General features: G+C 32.1%; 1 protein-coding gene across 1 annotated transcript in view; it reads right to left on the bottom strand.

The window, feature by feature from the left end:
* Nucleotides 1-2,573: 2,573 nt before the first annotated feature.
* The window catches only part of LOC139489186 (low-density lipoprotein receptor-related protein 2-like), a 49,218-nt gene continuing 30,843 nt past the window's right edge, over nucleotides 2,574-20,948 (bottom strand). The window contains exons 14-22 of the mRNA XM_071275369.1: nucleotides 19,894-20,019; nucleotides 18,695-18,820; nucleotides 17,612-17,737; nucleotides 13,060-13,200; nucleotides 11,641-11,766; nucleotides 9,615-9,743; nucleotides 8,309-8,437; nucleotides 3,766-3,897; nucleotides 2,574-2,798 (exon numbers count right to left, since the gene is read on the bottom strand). Coding sequence (XP_071131470.1) covers nucleotides 2,761-2,798; nucleotides 3,766-3,897; nucleotides 8,309-8,437; nucleotides 9,615-9,743; nucleotides 11,641-11,766; nucleotides 13,060-13,200; nucleotides 17,612-17,737; nucleotides 18,695-18,820; nucleotides 19,894-20,019 — 1,073 coding nt within the window. The 3' untranslated portion in view covers nucleotides 2,574-2,760. The remainder of the gene's footprint in view (nucleotides 2,799-3,765; nucleotides 3,898-8,308; nucleotides 8,438-9,614; nucleotides 9,744-11,640; nucleotides 11,767-13,059; nucleotides 13,201-17,611; nucleotides 17,738-18,694; nucleotides 18,821-19,893; nucleotides 20,020-20,948) is intronic.

The following is a 20,948-nucleotide window of genomic DNA, read 5'->3' as shown; positions in this document are numbered from 1 at the left end:
AAATATCAATAAAAACAACTACAACAAGAGAACAACATGCAGTCCACAGCTATCGGGAGTTAAAAACAAGTCCTCATTATCTCGTTTTAGTCGAACTGAGACATCAAAATGTATTTATTATATTCGAAACTAGAAAATTTAATACTATCCGAAAACTTTACAACTTAATGTAATGAAATTTCTTTTCTTCTACAGATGCTCTATAGCCAAATGACTTGAGTGAGAAGGTTCAAACAAAATCTTGCTTTATGAACCATTAAATCATTTATAAGTTAGGTGTACTACTATCAGTTCAGAGTAGACTAGTCCGACATATGACCAATATATGTCTTTAGGACTAGATTACACCGACAGAAGGATAGTTTACCTATCTAATAATGATTTAATGGTTCAGCTAGCAAGCAAGCTTACCAAAGATAATACCTTTACCTACACACTCAAGTCATTTTGCTGTTATAAAGAATAATATCATAATCAGAAGATGTGGTATGAGTGTCAATGATACGACCCTCTATCAAAGTATGCTGTGCTCCTCTTTGAACTACTTTAAATTTGTTTCGGGCATACCCACCCCTAACGGGAGGGATTGTGCCTGATATTCATATGATGAAGATATAAATGTAATATTTCAATCAGTTCAATTGAGGTCTGGAGCCGGCATGTTAGTTTTAAACTGCTAGTAGTCTGTTGTTATTTATGTATTATCGTCATTTTGTTTATTTTCTTTTGTTACATCTTCTGACATCGGACTCGGACTTCTCTTGAACTAACTTTTAATGTGCGTTTTGTTATGCGTTTACTTTTCTACATTGTCTAGAGGTATATGGGGATGGTTGATATCTCATTTACACGTTTAATCCCGCCACATTGTAGCGCCTGTCCCAAGTCAGGAGCCTCTGACCTTTGTTAGTCTTGTATTATTCTTACTTTTAGTTTCTTGTGTACCATTTAGAGTTTAGTATGACGTCTGTTATCACTGAACTAGTATTTATATTTTTTTATGGGCCAGCTGGAGAACGTCACCGGGTGCAGGAATTTCTCGCTGCATTTAAGACCTATTGGTGACATTATGTTGTTGCCTGTTCTGAAGTCGGGTTGTTGTCTCTTTGGCACATTTCCATTCTCAATTTTATATATGCGAGGCAGAAATGAATACCTTAAATATTGTATATCAAGATTTATTCCATTTCCTATGACCTATTTTGAGACTTTTCAGTGAATTCAGATTTGTAGCACACACGGTTTGTGGTGGGGTTCGTGTTGCTTTGTCTTTAGATTTCTAGTTACGTTTTGAATAATTGTCATTATCTCTTAGTCATTATTCGTATTTTGGCATGGATTTGTCAGTTAGATTTTCAGTTAGGAGTTTAAATACTCATTAAACTACCGTTCTATTCATTTTTTCACGTGTAATAAGTTACACCTTTGGTCATGTTGGCATCATAATATTATATGGGACTGAGGATTTTCTAAGAACATGAGTGCAAGAACGGTATATAATGAGGCAGTGTTGCTTAAATAAAGTTTTCACTGTAGTGTTGTATGGTTTTTTTTTTTTATCTTTTAGGTAATTTTGTTTTTCGTTACGGTCTAACTTATGGAATTCGACTGTTTCTGTTTTGTTTTCCCTTGTTTACCAGTAATTATTATTGTTGTATTCCATGTTAAAATCTTGAAATCACTGCACATTGTTATCGTTATATTCTAATTATCATAAGATCAACAAAGCCAAATCCGAAGAAAGTTCATTTTCTAGGGTTTTGCACTAATCTTGAAATAGGACCTAGCATGAACATGATGAACTATTACAATTAATAATCGACTTGTAAGAGGCGACTGTATACCTTTTATAGCAGAAAAACGTATATGGTACGTTTTATCATCGACATATGCAAGGGCTTGTTTCAATTTTGTTTAATGTCAGCCAGGAAATTTGTGTATGACAATAAGAAATCCGATAACCACAGGTTTGAAGTGATTCATTATTAGAAATGCGTATCAATATTAACAAGCAACTTTGAAAGTCTTACACAAAAGACAATATAACGGAAACATTGAAGATTGCAGGGAAATATGTTTCATTGAACAAGAGCACTTGTTTACACATACAGACACTAAATCTCGACATTTTGTTTTACGCAATCACTGTAAAAAATCAAATTTAAATTCATAATTGTCTTTGAAGTTTGATTGGATAAGCATAGTTAGTGTTCGCCAACTCATATTTTTTTTGTTCTACCCTTTTGCAAAGAAAGCAACATTGATCATAACTGTGCGTGAATTACAAATTACTTACTAAAACACCAAAATTATACTGCTGAAAAGAAAAAATCTTGAAATTGAAAGAAAACTTCATTTCCCTCAATTAAACGTTTCATTCTTATTCAATTTTCATATTTCATGTAGATCAGTTGTACCATGGTATTTTTTCTCGAAAACAAACCTGTAAACATTGTGTTGAATTTCAGCTGATTTTTATATCGTCATGAAGGCCTATCAGCTGTAACTGGAGACGACAATGACAAGACTAACGATATCAATTATACGGGTCGCCATTGAACAATTCCATGACATATTTTATATCTTGTTTATTATATAATGATAACATCTCAAAGAAAGATTCGTACAAACCAAATTGTCATCCTAACTATTTACAGATACAACAAAGGCGTGTAGTTTAATTCAAATAAAGCATTTTTTTTCATATGTTGTCGTATGGCGAGACGTGTTTACTAAAAATTCAATCAGACTGTCTGCTAGCTATGTCAGCCACGGAAATTGAATGGATCCCTTTGGACCTGAAAAGATAAATAAAGAAGAATCTATGTCAATATCTAATCAATATATTTTAATTTCATCTAACATTTTTAGATGAAAAAAGTATTTCATGTTCTGAACCATTCTTTGGTTTTAGATGAAACGTTGCAAACGTATACTACGACGAAAAATTATACTTGAACAATTAAAAACGAAATTTGAATGTATCATCGGAAACAAATTCATGCATGGATGGACATAGGATACACATATAAATACATAAATATATATTTTACATGCAACGATCTTCCATTTTTGGACACTGCATTACGTGTCATTTTTAAAGTAATAGTATGAACACTTTGTTTTTTTCATGTACACAAATACATAGTTGTAAGAAAATTAGTCCAGAACAAGCAATCACTTAAAAAGTACCAGTACCAGCTGATATGTATTGTTAATACTAAATATGTTAATAAATCAAGTATGAATAATAATAACGAACTCTCAGGAGTCTCAGAAAGAAATCTATCAAACTTGACAAAATCAAACATCAACAGAAACTAACTGTTATATTTTTTTACTTTGAACAGGCATTTTCCAAAGAACACCATGGGTTTAAAAAGTCTAAACAAAACAATCTAATCCCTAGGTCAATTCAAGAAAGGGGGACGTATAAACCTTATACTGCATATTTGATATATTTGAGAAAATTTACATCTCATGTATTTCATTTTGAAATAAAAATGAAAAGAAACATCGACTTATATTTTACGAACATTAAAGCAAATATAAAATGATAAGTTCAACTTCACCAGTCCTGTTATCGTTCCAATTTAACCCAAAAGAAAGACGTGAGTAAATGCGGTCGATATAGGACAAATCTGCCTCTTTTTGCACATAACAAGTTAATAAGTTCGATTTAAGGCATGCTTTACATGGCGTTAATTCAAAATACACGAGTTAACATCTTTATGTACACATGTGTTCATTTAAATATCTTCTTACGATTAAAGCAACTATTCCGACTTTCATCCTCTCTGTTTGCGCATTCTGGTTGGTTGTTGCAGAACCAACTATCATATATGCAATTTGGATCATTTGCGGAACATCTAGACATTCCAGTAGGGCAAGCTCTGTCTGTAAAAATAGCGTTAATATTTTAATATACAATACAAATACGTCATGAAATTGCAGTAATTCCGAATACATTGATGGCCAATGTTCCCATGTTATAACAGGAGACCTAAACATTGTCCATGACCGAGAGCTGAAATCATTCCTCAGTTAAGGACCTAAATATCGTCCGGAATAAATTATCGATTGGAATGAGTTTCTTCACATCATCCACGATTCATTCTTTACTTACTGCACGAATGGATAAAACAAAAAAAAAGCTGACGTGAAGTCTTTAGATTCTTTATGTTTAATTCAGTAATGAACGTAGACGTATTCACATAAAGAACATATTACATTGTACTCCTAACAACAACCATAATAGCCCGGTTACTGGTATCAAATAGAGGCTAAAAGATCTCGTCAAGGAATTAATTGTTGCCCCGGGTGATAAGGCTGCCAATAATATCATTATTGTCACATTAATTATACATCGAGGTTCAGCAAAAGAAAATCACAAATTAACCAACATTCCATCTGACTCCATTTTCGAAAAATGACATCTGTAACAAACATAAATATTTAGCTACCTCTTTTAAAGCAGAACGGAATAATATGAAAGTTTCAACTACGTACAGGCTTCAAAAAGAGAGCAGAAAGGTACCAGAGGGAGATTCAAACTCATATGTCGAAATTAAAATGACAACACCATGACTAAAAACGCTGCACAAAACACCTTACAAATATAGATTTATTTCGTCTTCAAGAAATTGTTCCACTACTAAACTGTCTATTTTTACTTACACTTGGTACAATCAAAAACCTGGTAATAGATTGTTAAAATACAACCTTTGAAAATAGTGGAATTTATAATATTTGGAGTGTCAAACATTCGATGGAAATACTTGATAAATTGCATGCTCATATCGGTGATTTCGAATCTATTCAAAGTTTTGATTTGTCTACCCTATATACCACTTTGCCTCATTATCTCATTAAGAAAAAAATCACACACCTAATTAAACGGGTATTTAAAAATTCGGAATGCTAATATATATATATATATATATAACTCTTTTAGTATTTTTTGGTAACAACAATCGAAAAAAATAGGTTAATTTGACCTGCTTTGATACGTTAACTGAACTTGAATTTTAATAGATACCATTTTTGTTCGTTATGGATATTCCGTATATTGTTATCAATATTTGAATGGCGACTTACTGTGCATAACTTACTGCGGACATGTTTCCGTATTGTTACGAGTAACAATGTCGAACAAAAATCAGTATAGAACCATCGAAGCAAAATTAAATAATACTTTTAGATATTTGGATCATATTTTGGCTCGCAATAATGTTGACTTTAGTATGTATACATGAGGTATTTATCCTGCTGAACTGATACTAAATAAAGCTAATACTAGTCACGAACACTGCCCTTTTCTGGATCTCTATATATATTTCTTTACCAGGACGGTTAATACCAACATTTACGATAAAAGAGATGATTTGTACTTAATGTACAAGGACATCATTCGTATGTATAAATTAGACATCCTATGGCCGAGTGGTCTAAGTAGTTAGAACTGTAATCACTAGCCAGTCAACACTGAGTGTGTAAGTTCAAACCCCGCTCGTGCCGGTGCACTCGACTCCAATTTTATTTGACTGTCGGGATGTATAAGTACCTAGCCACGTCCACTTGTAATTTTGTCCATCTGATGGGTGAAGCCTTTTTCATAGTTCGTTCTTATGTTGTACTTTTATACCACTGTCCCAGGTTAGGGGGAGCGTTGACCCCGCTAACATGTTTAACACCGCCACATTATTTATGTATGTGCCTGTCCGGAGTCAGGAGTCTGCAATTCAGTGGTTTTCGTTTGTTTATGTGTTACATATTTGTTTTTCGTTCATTTTTTTTACATAAATAAGGCCGCTAGTTTTCTCGTTTTAATTGTTTTACATTGTCTTATCGTGTTCTTTTATAGCTGACTATGCGGTATGAGTTTTGCTCATTGTTGAAGGCCGAACGATGACCTATAGTTGTTAATGTCTGTTTCATTTTGGTTTTTTTGTGGATAGTTGTCTCATTGGCAATCATACCACACCTTTTTTTTATAGGTTGTCAGTTTTCCTATCGAAGGTCGGTGTTTTCTCCGGTCACTCTGGCTTCCTCCACCAATAAAAACTGGCCTCCACGAAATAGCACAAAAAGTAGTGCTTAAAAGTGACGTTAAAACAACAACAGTCAATCCTATGCGTTTAGGTATTCACATCCAATCTTTTATGATAGTATTCTATACAAAGCTCAAGCATATCGTCAATTATCTCAAAAGCTAATCAAGCCTTTAAACAGACATATTCAGAAGGGATACAGTCACGACACTGTTTTCGGGTCATTTTTTGATTCACTGTTTGCATGTAATAAACACAGTTATTCTAAAACCAGTAGTTAGTTTGACACGGGTTATGTTCTTCTCTTATATTTTATGATGATATGATGCTTACCTCCTAGCGGGAGAGATTGTGCTTGATTATTAAAAGATGGAAAAATTAATATTTCAACCCGTTTAACTGAAGCTGGCGTTTCAGTATATGCTAGTAGTCATTTGTTAATGTATGCATCATTGTCATTTTACTTAGTTTCTTCTGTTACCTATTATAACATGGGACTCGTACCTCCATTTAACTGAGGTTTACTGTGCGATTTGCTGTTTTTTTTTATTATTCTACATTGGCTAGAGGTATAGGAGACGGGTTCAGATCTATCGAAACATGTTTGGCCCTGTCTCATTTTTGTAGACTGTCCAAGTCAGGAATCTCTGGCCTTTGTTAGTCTTGTATGGTATGTTTTTTTTAAATTTTGGTTCATTTTTGTTTGTTTCTGAGTTTAGTGTGACGTCCATTTTCGCTGAACTAGTACATATTTTTGATGAGGGGCCAGCTGAAGTCTGCAATCGGGTGCGGGATTTTTCGCTGTTTTAAAGACACATTTATGACCGTTAGCCGTTTTTTCTGCTCTTTGATCTAGGTGTCGTCTCTTTGACACATTTCCCGTTCCCATTTTTAATTTCATTGTTTGATGCTGTTTTAATACTAGGACAAATAGCACATCATACAAGTCTTTATCTCATAGTTGTGTCCAAAATTATATACTCATTACACGACCCCCCCCCCCCCCCATTATCAGTTGTACTCAACTCGGTAATTTTTATTTTTCTATATACATGTCTATATTTTCTATAACCGCTAATGAAAAACATGAGTACATGCAAACATTTACAACAACTTACAACTCCCGTTAGCGCCATGCAAACATTAACATGTATAAAAACAAAAAATTTACCATGAACTATTTTAACATACACATGAAACTTACACTGGTAAAAAAAAAACGTAAAGTATAAAGTAAAATAACAAAAATACCAGACTCTAATGAAAAATCGAGACGGAAAATCCTTTATCAAAAGGCAAAATCAAAGGTGAAAACAAATCAACCAAATGGAAAGCGGTTGTAATTTTCCTGACCGTTGAATATAATAATATTATATTGACAACGATGTATTAGCAAAACAAACAGAAATAATAGGTAAAAGTTTAAAAATTTGAAGCACAGCAGTCAATTATTGTATTTCAATCTTTATCACAATAAAATCAAATAACTATTTTAACATAGAAAAACTAAACGGTATATATATATATATTATACACTTGGTAGACAGAGTACCTTAGCATAAATGAAAGACAACTATACAAAAATGTCCACATCACAATAACACAAAGGCTTGATGTTTAAATACAAAGCCAAGACAACAGTATATTATATTGGACTATATTAGAATATATACAAAGATAAATAAAAAGTTCACTATAACACGTTATCCAGATGATAAACAACGTCAGTACCTACAATCTATACTTCAAGACCATCATATATTTTTGGTGAAATTGTACAAAATATGTATCAACTGGGTCTTGGAATCCATCGATTATTTTTGTTTGTTTAACAAGGACTCAATGTTCTTTAACATTACCTTGGTTCTTCAACTTTTTCTTGTTAGACACTAATGACGTTTTATAAAGTCTGACTAGCAGCTGCAAGCTCTTGAATACGGAATGGGTTGGGAAAGTATATCCCATATAAAGGTGAACTTGGTATATTGATTCTACGAACATAAGATTTATAAACCAAGAGGACAGACAATAGCATGTGCGAATCTGATATATGTGTACAGTTTCTTTGGTCAATATCTATTTCTGTAATTCTTCCGACATAGACGTACTAATGGGTATTAAACCATATTACTAACATCTTGTCAAAATAAGAAACATGACATAGATAGCTAAGAATAACCATTAAAATTTGTAAAAATTATTAGTACTGCGTACTAAAACTAGCATTTTTTTTCAAATAATGAAAGATATTGTATTACCTTTTGTACAAGTCTCAGGGCTTTCATCCGATTTATCCTTGCAGTCAGGATATTTACTACAAAACTGTATTTCATAAATACACTGAACCTTATCTTCACATTTCACCATTCCAACTGGACAAATACGATCTTTAATAAAGATGTAAAGAAATTACAATAAATTTATGCATCTTAAACCCTTTGACTGATGTCCCTTTACAATTTAACATGTGTTTATGCCTGGTTTTTCTATATTTGAGTATGCACCAATGACAGCAAAAAACACACATAAGTTAAGTAGGTTTCAGTACTGACGATATTTTTTACAGAAACACCAACACACCATTTCAAGAACATTTTTGTTAATAGTGACTCGACGTATTCCTTTTGTCAATAAAGCTGATTTAAATGTTAAGTTTGAAATGTGGCAACTAACAAGTAACTGACAAAATAAAAGTTTGTATGTTGTTCTTGTACTTCAAATGTGACTTTTGCATAACTAAATGTTCTTTGGATCTGAAAGGTTAAGTGGGTGTCGACTTGTCAATTAAAAGTTGCGAATATTTCCAAATAATAAAGACCATTACAAAATTAATTATATATAATGATACTGTAAATAACGACTGTAAATATGTGTTGTTTTAGGAATACTTTTCCGAATATTAATGTAGGTCTAACATATATGATTTACGAACTATGTGCTTAATATTTTGCTTAACAATTTAATTATTTTCTAACTTATAATCATTTGAGCTTTACTTTAAATAATATCAATCTTATGTTGCTTATTTCAAATCTCTTCTGCGTGTTCTGATACCTGTTTAAATAATTTCAAATTGCATTACATTGCATGACCGAATATAACCTGCCTCGATAATAGCTGGAAGGACATTTGCTAAACTTTCTTTCTTTTAGAGAAACAAGTAATCAGTTTACAGTAATTACCATTAATCTGATTTTCACACCAATATAAAAAACAATGATTTCGTCAGATTTATTGTGTTAGTACACGTTGTTTGTGGTAGTGTACTTGAATCAAAGAAATGATCTTATAGAAACATGTTTATAAATCAATTTCTATTCTATAAATGACTAAATATGCTTGCATCAAAGACAACTTAATATATGCCGTGCAACACAACACACACTATATTATGAAAACATATGTAATGGGAATTAATCTGTCAATTATTTGATAAATGAAAAAAAAGTTATCCTAGACTTTTTTGAACCTGGAAAATTATTTTCATTACTTAAACCTTACAGCTTTTATTTGTTTTATTGACATAATGTCAATCATTGATTCAGTCGATTCAAATAAACTTACTCTCTTCACATAAGTCTGGATCCTCGTCTGAACTATCTGCACAATCTGCAACACCATCACATGTCTTGAAATCGAACACACATTGGTATCCATTATCACATTTCGACATTATGTCACCACAGCTGCGTGCTGCAATTGAACAACAACATGAATAATACATGTACTCATTTTCAATTTGTCAATGTGCAGTTATCGTAAGATAAGGATGATGATTTTCTGTTTCATTGTTAGATATATGTTTCAGGCAAACAAAAAAGACATATCCAGAAGATGCGAAACGAGAAAAAAGGGTAAGAAATACCAAGGAGTATTTAACTCATAAGTCGGAAACAAACTGACAAAGAAATGAATTTTTTTTTTACCAAAAACAATAGTCTACAAAACAATTCACGGAATACTTTATAATCAGAAATCCCACTCAGAACTGGGGTATATCATAGATACCTCGGAATGATAAGCCGATGTGTAGAAAAAAAATATTGTACTTCAGACACTTTGTTTACAACAGAATTATTCATGCAACTTAAATAATGAAAGAAAAAAAAACAGGCCGTAGATTACTAAACATTACGCTTGTCTATTTTTCAAAAATACACCTAACATACTCTATTCTAACAGATTATCTTAAACCTCTTACATGCTTCAGTTTATTGATTCTGAACAATACTGTTTTATTTCGAAATGTAAAACCAAACACTGTAAGACCTGTAAAATCTTAATAACAGATGCTCAATTCACTAGCAATTTAACTGAGAAATCCTACTTTACCAGAAGCTCCGATGATTTGAATTGTAAATCAACAAGTCTCGTTTACGGATTAGAGTGTTACCTTTACTGATGAGAATATGTAGGGCAAACGAAAGGAAGGCTTAACAAACGTACGTGCGGCCACTGATAAGAAATCATCCAAAATGCATAAAACAAAATTAACAAAAATACCGAACTCAGAGGCAAATATGCAACGAAAAGTTTCTAAGCAAGTGCCAAATTAAAAGCTTAAACACAACAACAGAAAGAATAACAACTGTCATATTCCTGACTTGGTACACTGTTTACCCAACATTTCAATTAGCATAATCATTCAATCCTTGTTATGCAAGTTCGCATCATCGAATACATATACCACATCACTGACAATCCTCATCTTGCAACTCCTCTCCGTAGACAAAAAAGAAATATAGTCAAAATCTTACACTATTCATCAACCTAGTTATTAACAAACAATACTTTCAATAATAAGTGGACTCACGATTTTCGCTTTGTTGATTTATTTGTAGATATATAAACATAAGAAGATGTGGCATGATTGCCAATGAGACAATAGTCTTGTTAATCATGTTTGCTATCTAAAGTGGCTATCTCTCTATAATAGTTTTCAAGATAAGAGACCGAAGACAAAACATAGGTGAAAATGGTGATTTAATAGAAATTAAATAGTTGTTAGAAATATATGATACAATAAATTTAAGTGCAGAAAAAATTAATATAGCAAGATTGATTATGTAATAACTATACATGTACAACCTTTATTCGGGTCCGATTATAAAAAACATAAAATAATATAGTACATACAGAATGGTTTTTTTTAAGAAAATAGTTCCTACGCATACCTGTAACTTTGTTAAAAAAAATTATTTAGGTAGCTTCGATATCAAATTAAAGCTCTCAGAAGTACATGTTTCTATACTATCCAACTTCCGGAAGTCACTGCACTTTTCGGAACAAGTCAGGATAAGGTTTGTGTTACTATGAAATGACACTTTATTTGAACATCAGTCAAAATAGCAATTGGGCTATGTATTAATTATTATATTCCAGACAGGAAATACATACATTCGTACTCACTTCATATGGGTTTCTTATTTAACTGTTTTATTATCTATAATGAGAATAAGTGAATGTCTGGTAATTGGAATAGCTCTGTTCTGTCAACCGTGAAATGTGAAGAAGTCTCTGCATTTTACCTTTCTACTTGTAACGATAGAAAATACGTATCTTAATAAAAAAAAGTTAATTAATGAATTACTTTTACAAAATTGTTGTTCATCTTCTGATTCGCCATCACACATCTGTTCCCCTGAACAAATCATTGACTGATGTACACACTGATGACCATTAGGACACTTTGCAAAATACACGGGACATTCGTAAGCTACAATATCAAACCAAGAAATAAATACCTGTTTGACAAATTACTAATTTGGGACATAAAAACAGGTTCAAAAGAGTCATGCATTTCAGATTCGCATAAAGTGACATGTAACAGACTCATGTTATACACTTTAGTGTGAATAAAACAAATATATTCAATTAATGAAATTCGATTCATTATATCAATTATGTGTATACTACCTGAATGTGTCTAGCGAATGTATTCATATAAAATGAGCACCTGGCGATGCAACACCAAATTTCATCCACTGTATGATTTAATTAAACAATTCTTACAACGTGTATAACCGCTACAAACTAATTTTTGAGACGCTTCAAATATTAAACGACTCATGTGAATGCACAGTAAACAAAGCGTTATATATATCACTCATTTAAAAAAATGCTAATTATGTTTAATTCCGGATTTGAAAATCCAGGAGTCTTGAAACCAAAATGTAATTGTATTTGTTAACTGTGCATTCAAATGAAAAATAGTTGCTAATATTGTTTTATTCCGGATTTGAAAATCCAGGGGTCCTGAGGACCAAAATGTAAATTAAATTTGTTAACTGTGCATTCAAATGAGTCGTTTAATATTTGAAGATTTTCAAACATTAGTTTGTAGCGGTTATACACGTAGTAATAATATAAGTTGCTCAATCACCTGCTAGGGGTTACAGCTCATTTACGTTAATTTGTTTAAAGAAATATGTTCTCTCTTTTTATTTCGTTTTTTATTATCTCCTATTTACCAAACCTGATCGCAATGTTGTTCACACATCTTCATGACTGATATGGTTTATCATGATTATATGCCAAAGGGTCAGCACAACAAACCAGACAAAGTAGAGTTACAATGAGTCAGTACATACTATAGTTGAACTCGGATATTAAAGATAGCATAAATGTTATTATACCTTAAACTGCTTATAATTTGTTTTTCTCCAAATTAGAGAAAAAATGAATAAGATAAAATTCAATAGAAAGGATATATTCTAAAAGCTTGAATTCAGCGACAATATTCATTTTTCTTTTCATTCCGAGAAATATTTACATGCACACTGTCACATCATATACAATTAACATTGCGTTTCTTTTTTTGTTTCTGGAATTTTAAAGATGCAAATTGTCCCAGTTTATTTTATCGAGACTTTTGTTGGCAAAGGATACGTTTTCGAAAGAACATTTTCTCCTTTTCATCTTTTTCAAAGAGAACCAGTCTGAAACGTTTTATACAATGTAACGTTTGATTTCTAAGTTGAACTATTTTAAATAATTCACAAATCTATACCTGAACAATGATCTGTATCATTATCGGAACCATCTTTACACTCTGAACCCGGACCAAGAACATTTCCAGTACACATGGTAAAAGCACGAATACACTGCAGTCCGTCTTTACATTTTACAAATCCGGCAGGACACTCATAATCTAGAAAGAAAAGCAGATTTCATGTTACAAATATATCACAGATTATGGCAATACTATATGTTATATGGTTTGTTTCTGATCCCTCAGGGATCAATAGAGGGTTAGTAAATGCCATAGGGATGAGGCCGAAGTGTTCCAAACACACTTTCTTTATCTTAAGACGTAATATGGAATTAGGCAACTAAATGACATATTCGTCCATTTTTGTCAAGTGATCTTGCGTCCAGAGCTATTTACCTACATCAGGAACGTTTAATAGAAACCAGGATGTATCAACTCAAAAGCATGAGAACTATATGACTAATGGAGACCTAAAGTAAAAACCTGTTTATGTAAAGTCATATTTATCTTAGGGAGTAAGAACTTTAGTTTCTAGGTAGTTTCTTTATTTATCACCAGGAAATGGTAGGAACATGTATCATACTCATTTCGATACCTAAACATTTGACTTCTGATCAGGAATCTGTTGTTCAACTTGTTGTTAGTACGAACGAGTCGTAAACATTTCCTAAACATTCGATTAAAAATAATCATATGATTAAAGTGTTCAACCTGTCGTTAAATTAAATGCGTTGTTACAAATGCTAAACCTATCGTTAGATTTAATCCATGAGGGTGTATTAATTTTCAATTATATGAATAAAACATCCAATATGGCTGCTGTAGTAATTCAAAAATTGATTTAGGCTCGGAAAATGCGACGTTTTAGAGGTATTCATCCCTATGGGATTGATCAAAGATCAAAGATCAGCTCTGAAAGCGTCATAGATTAAAAAAAAAAGACACAACAAAATTGTTAGGATTTGAGTTGAAACAACAATTGGAAAGGGATTAGACAAGACAAGGCGAATGATCTTAGGGATACATACAATGGTAATCTGATAACAGAAAGAAATTGGTAGGTTGTATGTTATCACTTTCTGAGCAGTTCTGATTGTAAACACGGACTCGTTATTGTGCTGTATCCTTCAACAAATTATGGCGAACCAGTATTTGTTTTAATAAGAAATCTTACAACAGCATAAATGTACAGGCCATATGTTATTTCCAAAGCATGTCTTAACTTATTTTCCTGTTTTTCGAAGTTCAAATATTAGCACATTTTATATACCTATATGGAGTTATTTTCTCTCAGAACGATAGGTCATTCTTTCGAGGAATCAACCCGGATGATATCATGTTTTAACATGTTGAATGAAATATGCTTCAAGGCATAATATAAAGACCTGTGTGAGGTCACTATTTTCCTTGATAAAAATGCAAACTATAATTTACTCCAACATTTAATTCGTTCGATACTACATTGCTAGTAGTTTGTTGTTGCCAATTGGGGAATTTTTAAATTTCCATCTGAGACAGGTTTAACAAAAATTTGTCATTGACGCGCATTTTAACTTTAGAAACAAATAATGTAATATTTTGTCTATTTTTCGATACAATAAAGGGACATTAACATAAATGTGAGATGAATTTAAATGTAAAACTTTTCATTACACTTTTAAAACAAGTCAGATTTAACACATTCGTGTGTAGGATTTTAAAAATCTTATTGTTTCACACTGAATATGAAATCATACTACATGTATGTGTGACCTGCATGTATTGATATTCGTTTTCGTGTTACGTGTACATGTACATGTATCACGATTTTGTGCTCTCTTCGAGTCAGTTCTTAACTTTTTACATCTCTATATACCTTTTACTCTATCAAATGATCAACTGATAAAATATTATTATATTCTTATGAATAACAGCCACATACGGCACAATGGGGTCGTGGGAGTATAGATTTAAATCTTGATACCCTGTATTAAACAAAATGTATTGCCATTCAAAAGAAAATTATTCGGAATAGTTCATTTGTTATAAATCGTTGAAAGAATAATCACTTTTCCGCGATAAAAATGCCATTACAAACAGAAAAAAGAAAAAAAAACCATAGCACCCCCTTCCATAAGCTAAGTTGGTACATTAAATTACTTACAATGTGACTTGTATTTGCTAATCACGCGACATTAATGGATAAGAGGATAGGCTAGTCAGCTCATTGGCATAATAACTGGTCTGATATGTCTTTTTGAGCACTGTTACCTTGTGTACAAACATGTAAAAAATCAGGCTCAGGCTGTCAGTCTGGTACAAAATAGGGATAATATATTTATATTGCATTAACATGTTCTAGTCTTAAAAAGAATCTCATTTCCCGCGCTGAACATCAATCATTCATCCATCATCATCATCATCATCATAAGACAAACAACCCATGCAAATACACGATGTATTCCTTTGCTATTTTTTTTATTGAAAGCTGAAGGCAGGGTATGCATCTTTTAGTCGACAAAGTTCAATTTTTAAGTTTTAGTAGTCACCAATGTATGTTATTGTTACAGTTCTAAATTTACTTTATCAACCGTAATAATTATCTAAAACTTGGCATGCCATATTTGATAGAAATGCAGACGTGAAAGAAAGCACCCATCAGCAAAGCGTCCACACTATATTTCACGAATGTTACAACACGACGATTTCATCAATTATCAAAAACAAAAATATACGTGGAATCTGTATCGAGTTGTTCTAAATTAACAACAGAAAATACATGTTTTGAAAGACCCATTATAATGTTGATGTACTTATATATATATATATATATATATATTAAACAAAGACTTTTAATTATCGGTTATCAAATTCAAAACACTCAAATTCCATAAAAGATAAAATGTATGCAAAGGAGAGGCGAAAGATACCAAAGGGACATTTAAACTCATCAGTCGAAAATTAACGGACAATGCTATTGCTTAAAAATAAAATTCAAACAATAGTACAAAAATAAAAACATAGAAAATTAAAGACTGGGCAATAAAAAAAAACCGAACACTGGGGGATATCACAAGTATTCCAGAAGGGTAAGTAGATGCTGCTCAAATTTGGCACCCGTTGTGTTGCGCATGCTAGTACAAACCCGGTGATAGGTCTAATAAGGTAGGCCACATTCAGTGAAATGGGGCACCGGATTGTAGTTACGACAATTGGAACATATCCGTTGTCATTTGTGAAACGGATATTCCATAACGGTCAACCAACTCATGATGACGTCCAAAAATTTACGAAGGGACGATTTCAACATCACCACTTGGAAATCTTGGTGTAATTGCATCCTTGTGAGTAGCAACCCTCTATCAAGGATAGCATGATAGAAAATACAAGCCTTATACGACTCGTTAAAATTAATCATATGAATAGTTGAACGACAAGTTGAACAACCGACCCCTGATTATAAACCTACCAGCAGTGACAGGCAACTGTAGTTTGCCGTTTAACGTTTTATATCATTTAGCAGATTAAAATTCAAGGTAAAAAGAACACATGAGGGAATCATATGAATTTAATAAAGGGCGAAACGGTCAATAGGGTGTCTGGCTATAGACTAGATTGAACAGATATAAAATTATCTTATTTGAATGCATTTTTCTTTTTTTATTCAAATATTATGAATAACAGAACGAAGCTTATTTCAATGTCGGTTCGAAGATACTTGCGATGTGTTATGTTCTCCATACATTTGTTAGAGACGGCTAGAAAATTTAAATACCTAAGTATCGGATAAATAAGACATCCAATTACAGAAACTTGGTAGTATTCTAACTTGCGTTTGAAAAAATAGAGCTTATGGAATTTTTAACATTTCATCAATCACTACCAAAAGCATACGTCTGATATTTAAGATTTATATAAGTGAAGCTGAACATTTTGTAATAAGTGCAATTTCTAGAACCAGATATCAAATGAAGTGTCTGTGTGTGTGTGTGTATGTGTGTGTGTATGGGTGAGTGTTGTGATCTAGAACGAGTCTAATGTTAATTGTTATCTGACTCCCTATAGACATATTGTTATAAATTTGAAAGATATCAGAATGTTTTTCAGCGGTATCAGAGGTTTACAAGTATTGATAATATTGTAGGATGTTTTAAAAAACTGTTTATACATTTATTTTGAGACAATATGTGACGCTAAGTCAAACAATCTGAATAGAAGATTTATACCTGGATATGTTATAAGTTTTAATATCTGAACACACAATGTTGCCTGCTTTATTCCAGTTTTTGACATTTTTATCTATTATTTATGTTTGATTTCTGTACATTGCTGTCAATATACTAGAATTTTAAGTGGCTGCCATAAAAGTTTGATGTATTTGAGCTTTTGCTACTGCCATTAGATAAGTGACTGTCCGTTTTGATGTTTTCTAAGAGCTCGGTATTTTTGTTATTTTAGTTTTTTTTATAAGTTTTATAAGTTTTAATTTTCCCAACTAATTTGTTAATGTTTAGTTATTTCGTTTTTGTAGCACAGTTTACAAGCACAGTACCTAATAATTAAGATAACCGATCGCGAGATGTATATTTACCTAAGCACATATGTGGATCTTCGTCTTCTCCATTTGAACACTCATTGCGTCCATCACACCACTGTTCTTCATCAATACAACGGTAGTCATCATTACACTTTCTAGAACCATAAGGACATTCTCTTGCTGAAAGAAATAATTCGATCATGGTAAGAAATTAAGAATATAGAGCTACATATTTCAGTGGTATATTAATTTTTATCTAAAGACACATAGAAACAAGGTATCGTAAGTTTACTAACTGAGAGAATAACTTCATGTAATAATTTATACTTGATTATAGCAAACTGCAATGTTATTTTGTTGGATGAGAGAAATATGCAGAACTATTGGAATGCATACTTAGGAGATAGATACATTAAAAAGGGAATTAAAGAGGTATGCCGAGCAAAGTATTGAAACAGTTATTAAAATTGAAAAAAACAATTAGAAACCTACGCTTGACATAAATATTTTGAATGAGATAGAATTTTTGCGTGCAGTCTTTCTATAGAAGATCTTAACCTTCTCGTATTGGTTCCTTAACATGCACGGAGTCACTTATTACCGGCAGAAAATTCAACCTTCATAATTCGATCAAACGAAATTTGTATTTCTCAACCTCAAAAACAACCTATATCAATGTTGATGTGTAAAATATTTTGCGGTAATGATCTTTCTTATATTGAAATAAGATCACGAAAAAAATTGCATATTTCTTGATGTAATATTTCTAAGAGTATGAGAATATGGACATAAAGTAAAAGATCCATCATCAAATACAGATACGATCACAAATTACCTCTTTGTGTCTGAAACATTTATGCTTTTACATATTTAACTTGTGAAAAGAATCCTATATTAACCATCCACCTGCAACTTTTTACAGAACAAATTTTTAACACATGCCTTTTATCTTTTATCAAGAATTATATTGCACTTCACGTAGAGGGATTTTCATTGTTGCATACAAAAAAAAGGTATGTAACAAAATTTCCAACGATAAGTTGAGACAAACCGAAACGCAACCATATATGCATATTGACGACCAACTATTTGTTTTGAATGATGGGGGATAAACGTCTTGTTGTGATGAGTGTTTACCTTTGCATTTTTCTTTATCTTCGTCACTATCATCACGACAATGTTCACGGCCGTCACAGATTCTGTCTACACGTACACATTCTATTCCATCCGCACATTTAACTCTGCCACTTGGACATTGGTATTCTAGAAAACAACAACCAAAACAGTCCATCAGATTTATAATCGGTATGTCTTGTCGAATGTTTAGAATTATTTGTCTTTAACATTTATTTTAACTATGTTTACGACATTCATAACTTGAAGATGGTTCTAATTCAATCTTCTGCCCAGTTTGGTTGTGATTGATAATACTCTTACAATGTTTAACTTACCAAGTCAGTACGTTTATTCTCTATTGCAATATACCTTTCATTATCATATGTTCAAAGTTTTTAACAGTGGTGTGTGGCAATCTTTCTGAAATCCTTATGGTGTAATCATTGATTATAAATAACAATTAATAATTTTTAGGAAAATATTATTTTGCTTATTACTCAGATGATATAAGTGGAAAATCAAGATTTATGATTAAATAAATGTATTGGTTTTAAAAACTGAATTCGAAAGTCAAGAGCACGTAGTGCTTTACAAAAAATAAATTGAATAAATATAGCTGTACACAAGCAGTTTAGTCGCCGTCAGCTGAAATTCGTAGCGGTTATTGCTAAAAATAATCTAAACCATCAATGGCGTTCACTCGAGATATAGTTTTTCACATTCCATTCATAAATCGCAAAAAGAAAAACCACTACTGACCTACCTTTTAAGTGATTGCACTGTGATAATCCTGACCTTCACATTTTCCAAGACGATTTTGAATGGTGGAATCCGCCATTGTTTTTACCGGAAGTGTTTCCGTGGAGTTCAATTTCATAAAATTTGCATAAAGCGCGGGAAGCCTTATCACATCAATGAAAACATTTCAGGAAACTGCATAAGTGATGAATGTCAGATGTAAACAAATGATCCTCATATATAGAAACGAAGATGGCGGAAATACAATGGAAAACATTCTGGAAAATGTGAAGGTCAGGATTATTACAGTGCAATCACTTAAAAGGTAGGTCAGTAGTGTTTTTTCTTTTTGCACTTTATGAATGGAATGTGAAAAAACTATATCTCGAGTGAACGCGATTGATAGTTTAGATTATTTGTACCTATAACCGCTACGAATTTCAGCTGACGGCGACTTTAGGTTAAATGTAAAAAAAAGATACCTTTACAGGCAACTGCATCTTCATCAGACTCATCATTACACTCCGTATATCCATTACAAAAATTATCTATGTTTAAACATTGATAATTGTCTGCACACTTTGTCTCACCAGGTTCACAAATTCTAGCTGTAATTGACGTAAACATTCATCATATTAAAACACCTTATCACAATAGCCTGATAATTCAACCAACCCTCATATTACTCCTCTATATAGAATAATAATAAAAACAAATGTCGCAATATTTACCATGAAAATGTTTCAATCCTGGTTTAAATAAATAGTTTAATATCGTTAGATACATGTACGAAAACCTTAATACTGTTTTACAAAAGTAGTTCTTATCCGTAATGAACCAAGTGTAAGACATAGTATCCGAATAACATCATGAACATTATGAAAAATGGACTCCAGGACAAATAATAGCTATATTTATTTGCGTGTCAAAAATACAGATCGGAAAACATTTGATTTTCTACAATGTAGTCAATTTCCAGTAGGCAAATTTTCAATCAGAAAATACTTTTTACGAACCGAGTCATCATAAAAAATATTTAAACAAAACTGAAAAGTATGACTTGTTTACAAAACTGAAAAAATGTATGCCTCTTTTTAGTTTTACAATCACTGGGCCTAGCCGTCTATTTCTAGATGTTTTCTGAGGGTAACAATCGTTCGGTGGTCAGTACTTATGCGTTGACCATGTTGACATGAAATATCGTTTGATAAAAGGTCATTTTTCGATAATACATTAATACTTACCTTACAAATGATTTAAAATACGATTTTAAAATAGATGACCTTTTGGAATTTCCTTCTCTTCATCTTGGAAATGTATTTTTCTTTTTATTTGCATTTTTTTTATTTGGAATCACTTATAACTCTTTGTTAGACGCTTCTGCCGATCTCAAGTACACGCATGCTTAACTGTGAATTCTTTATTATTTGATGGATACCAATCTACGTTGATTCGGTAAAGACCAAGCACAAATCAAAATGTTCAACGGAATACAAATATCTTTAAGGTGTGTATGCAAACTTGGACAAAACCACGA

Source organism: Mytilus edulis, chromosome 9 (assembly GCF_963676685.1).
Source record: "Mytilus edulis chromosome 9, xbMytEdul2.2, whole genome shotgun sequence".
NCBI lineage: Eukaryota > Metazoa > Mollusca > Bivalvia > Mytilida > Mytilidae > Mytilus > Mytilus edulis.
This window is presented reverse-complemented; position numbering and strand designations above follow the sequence as displayed.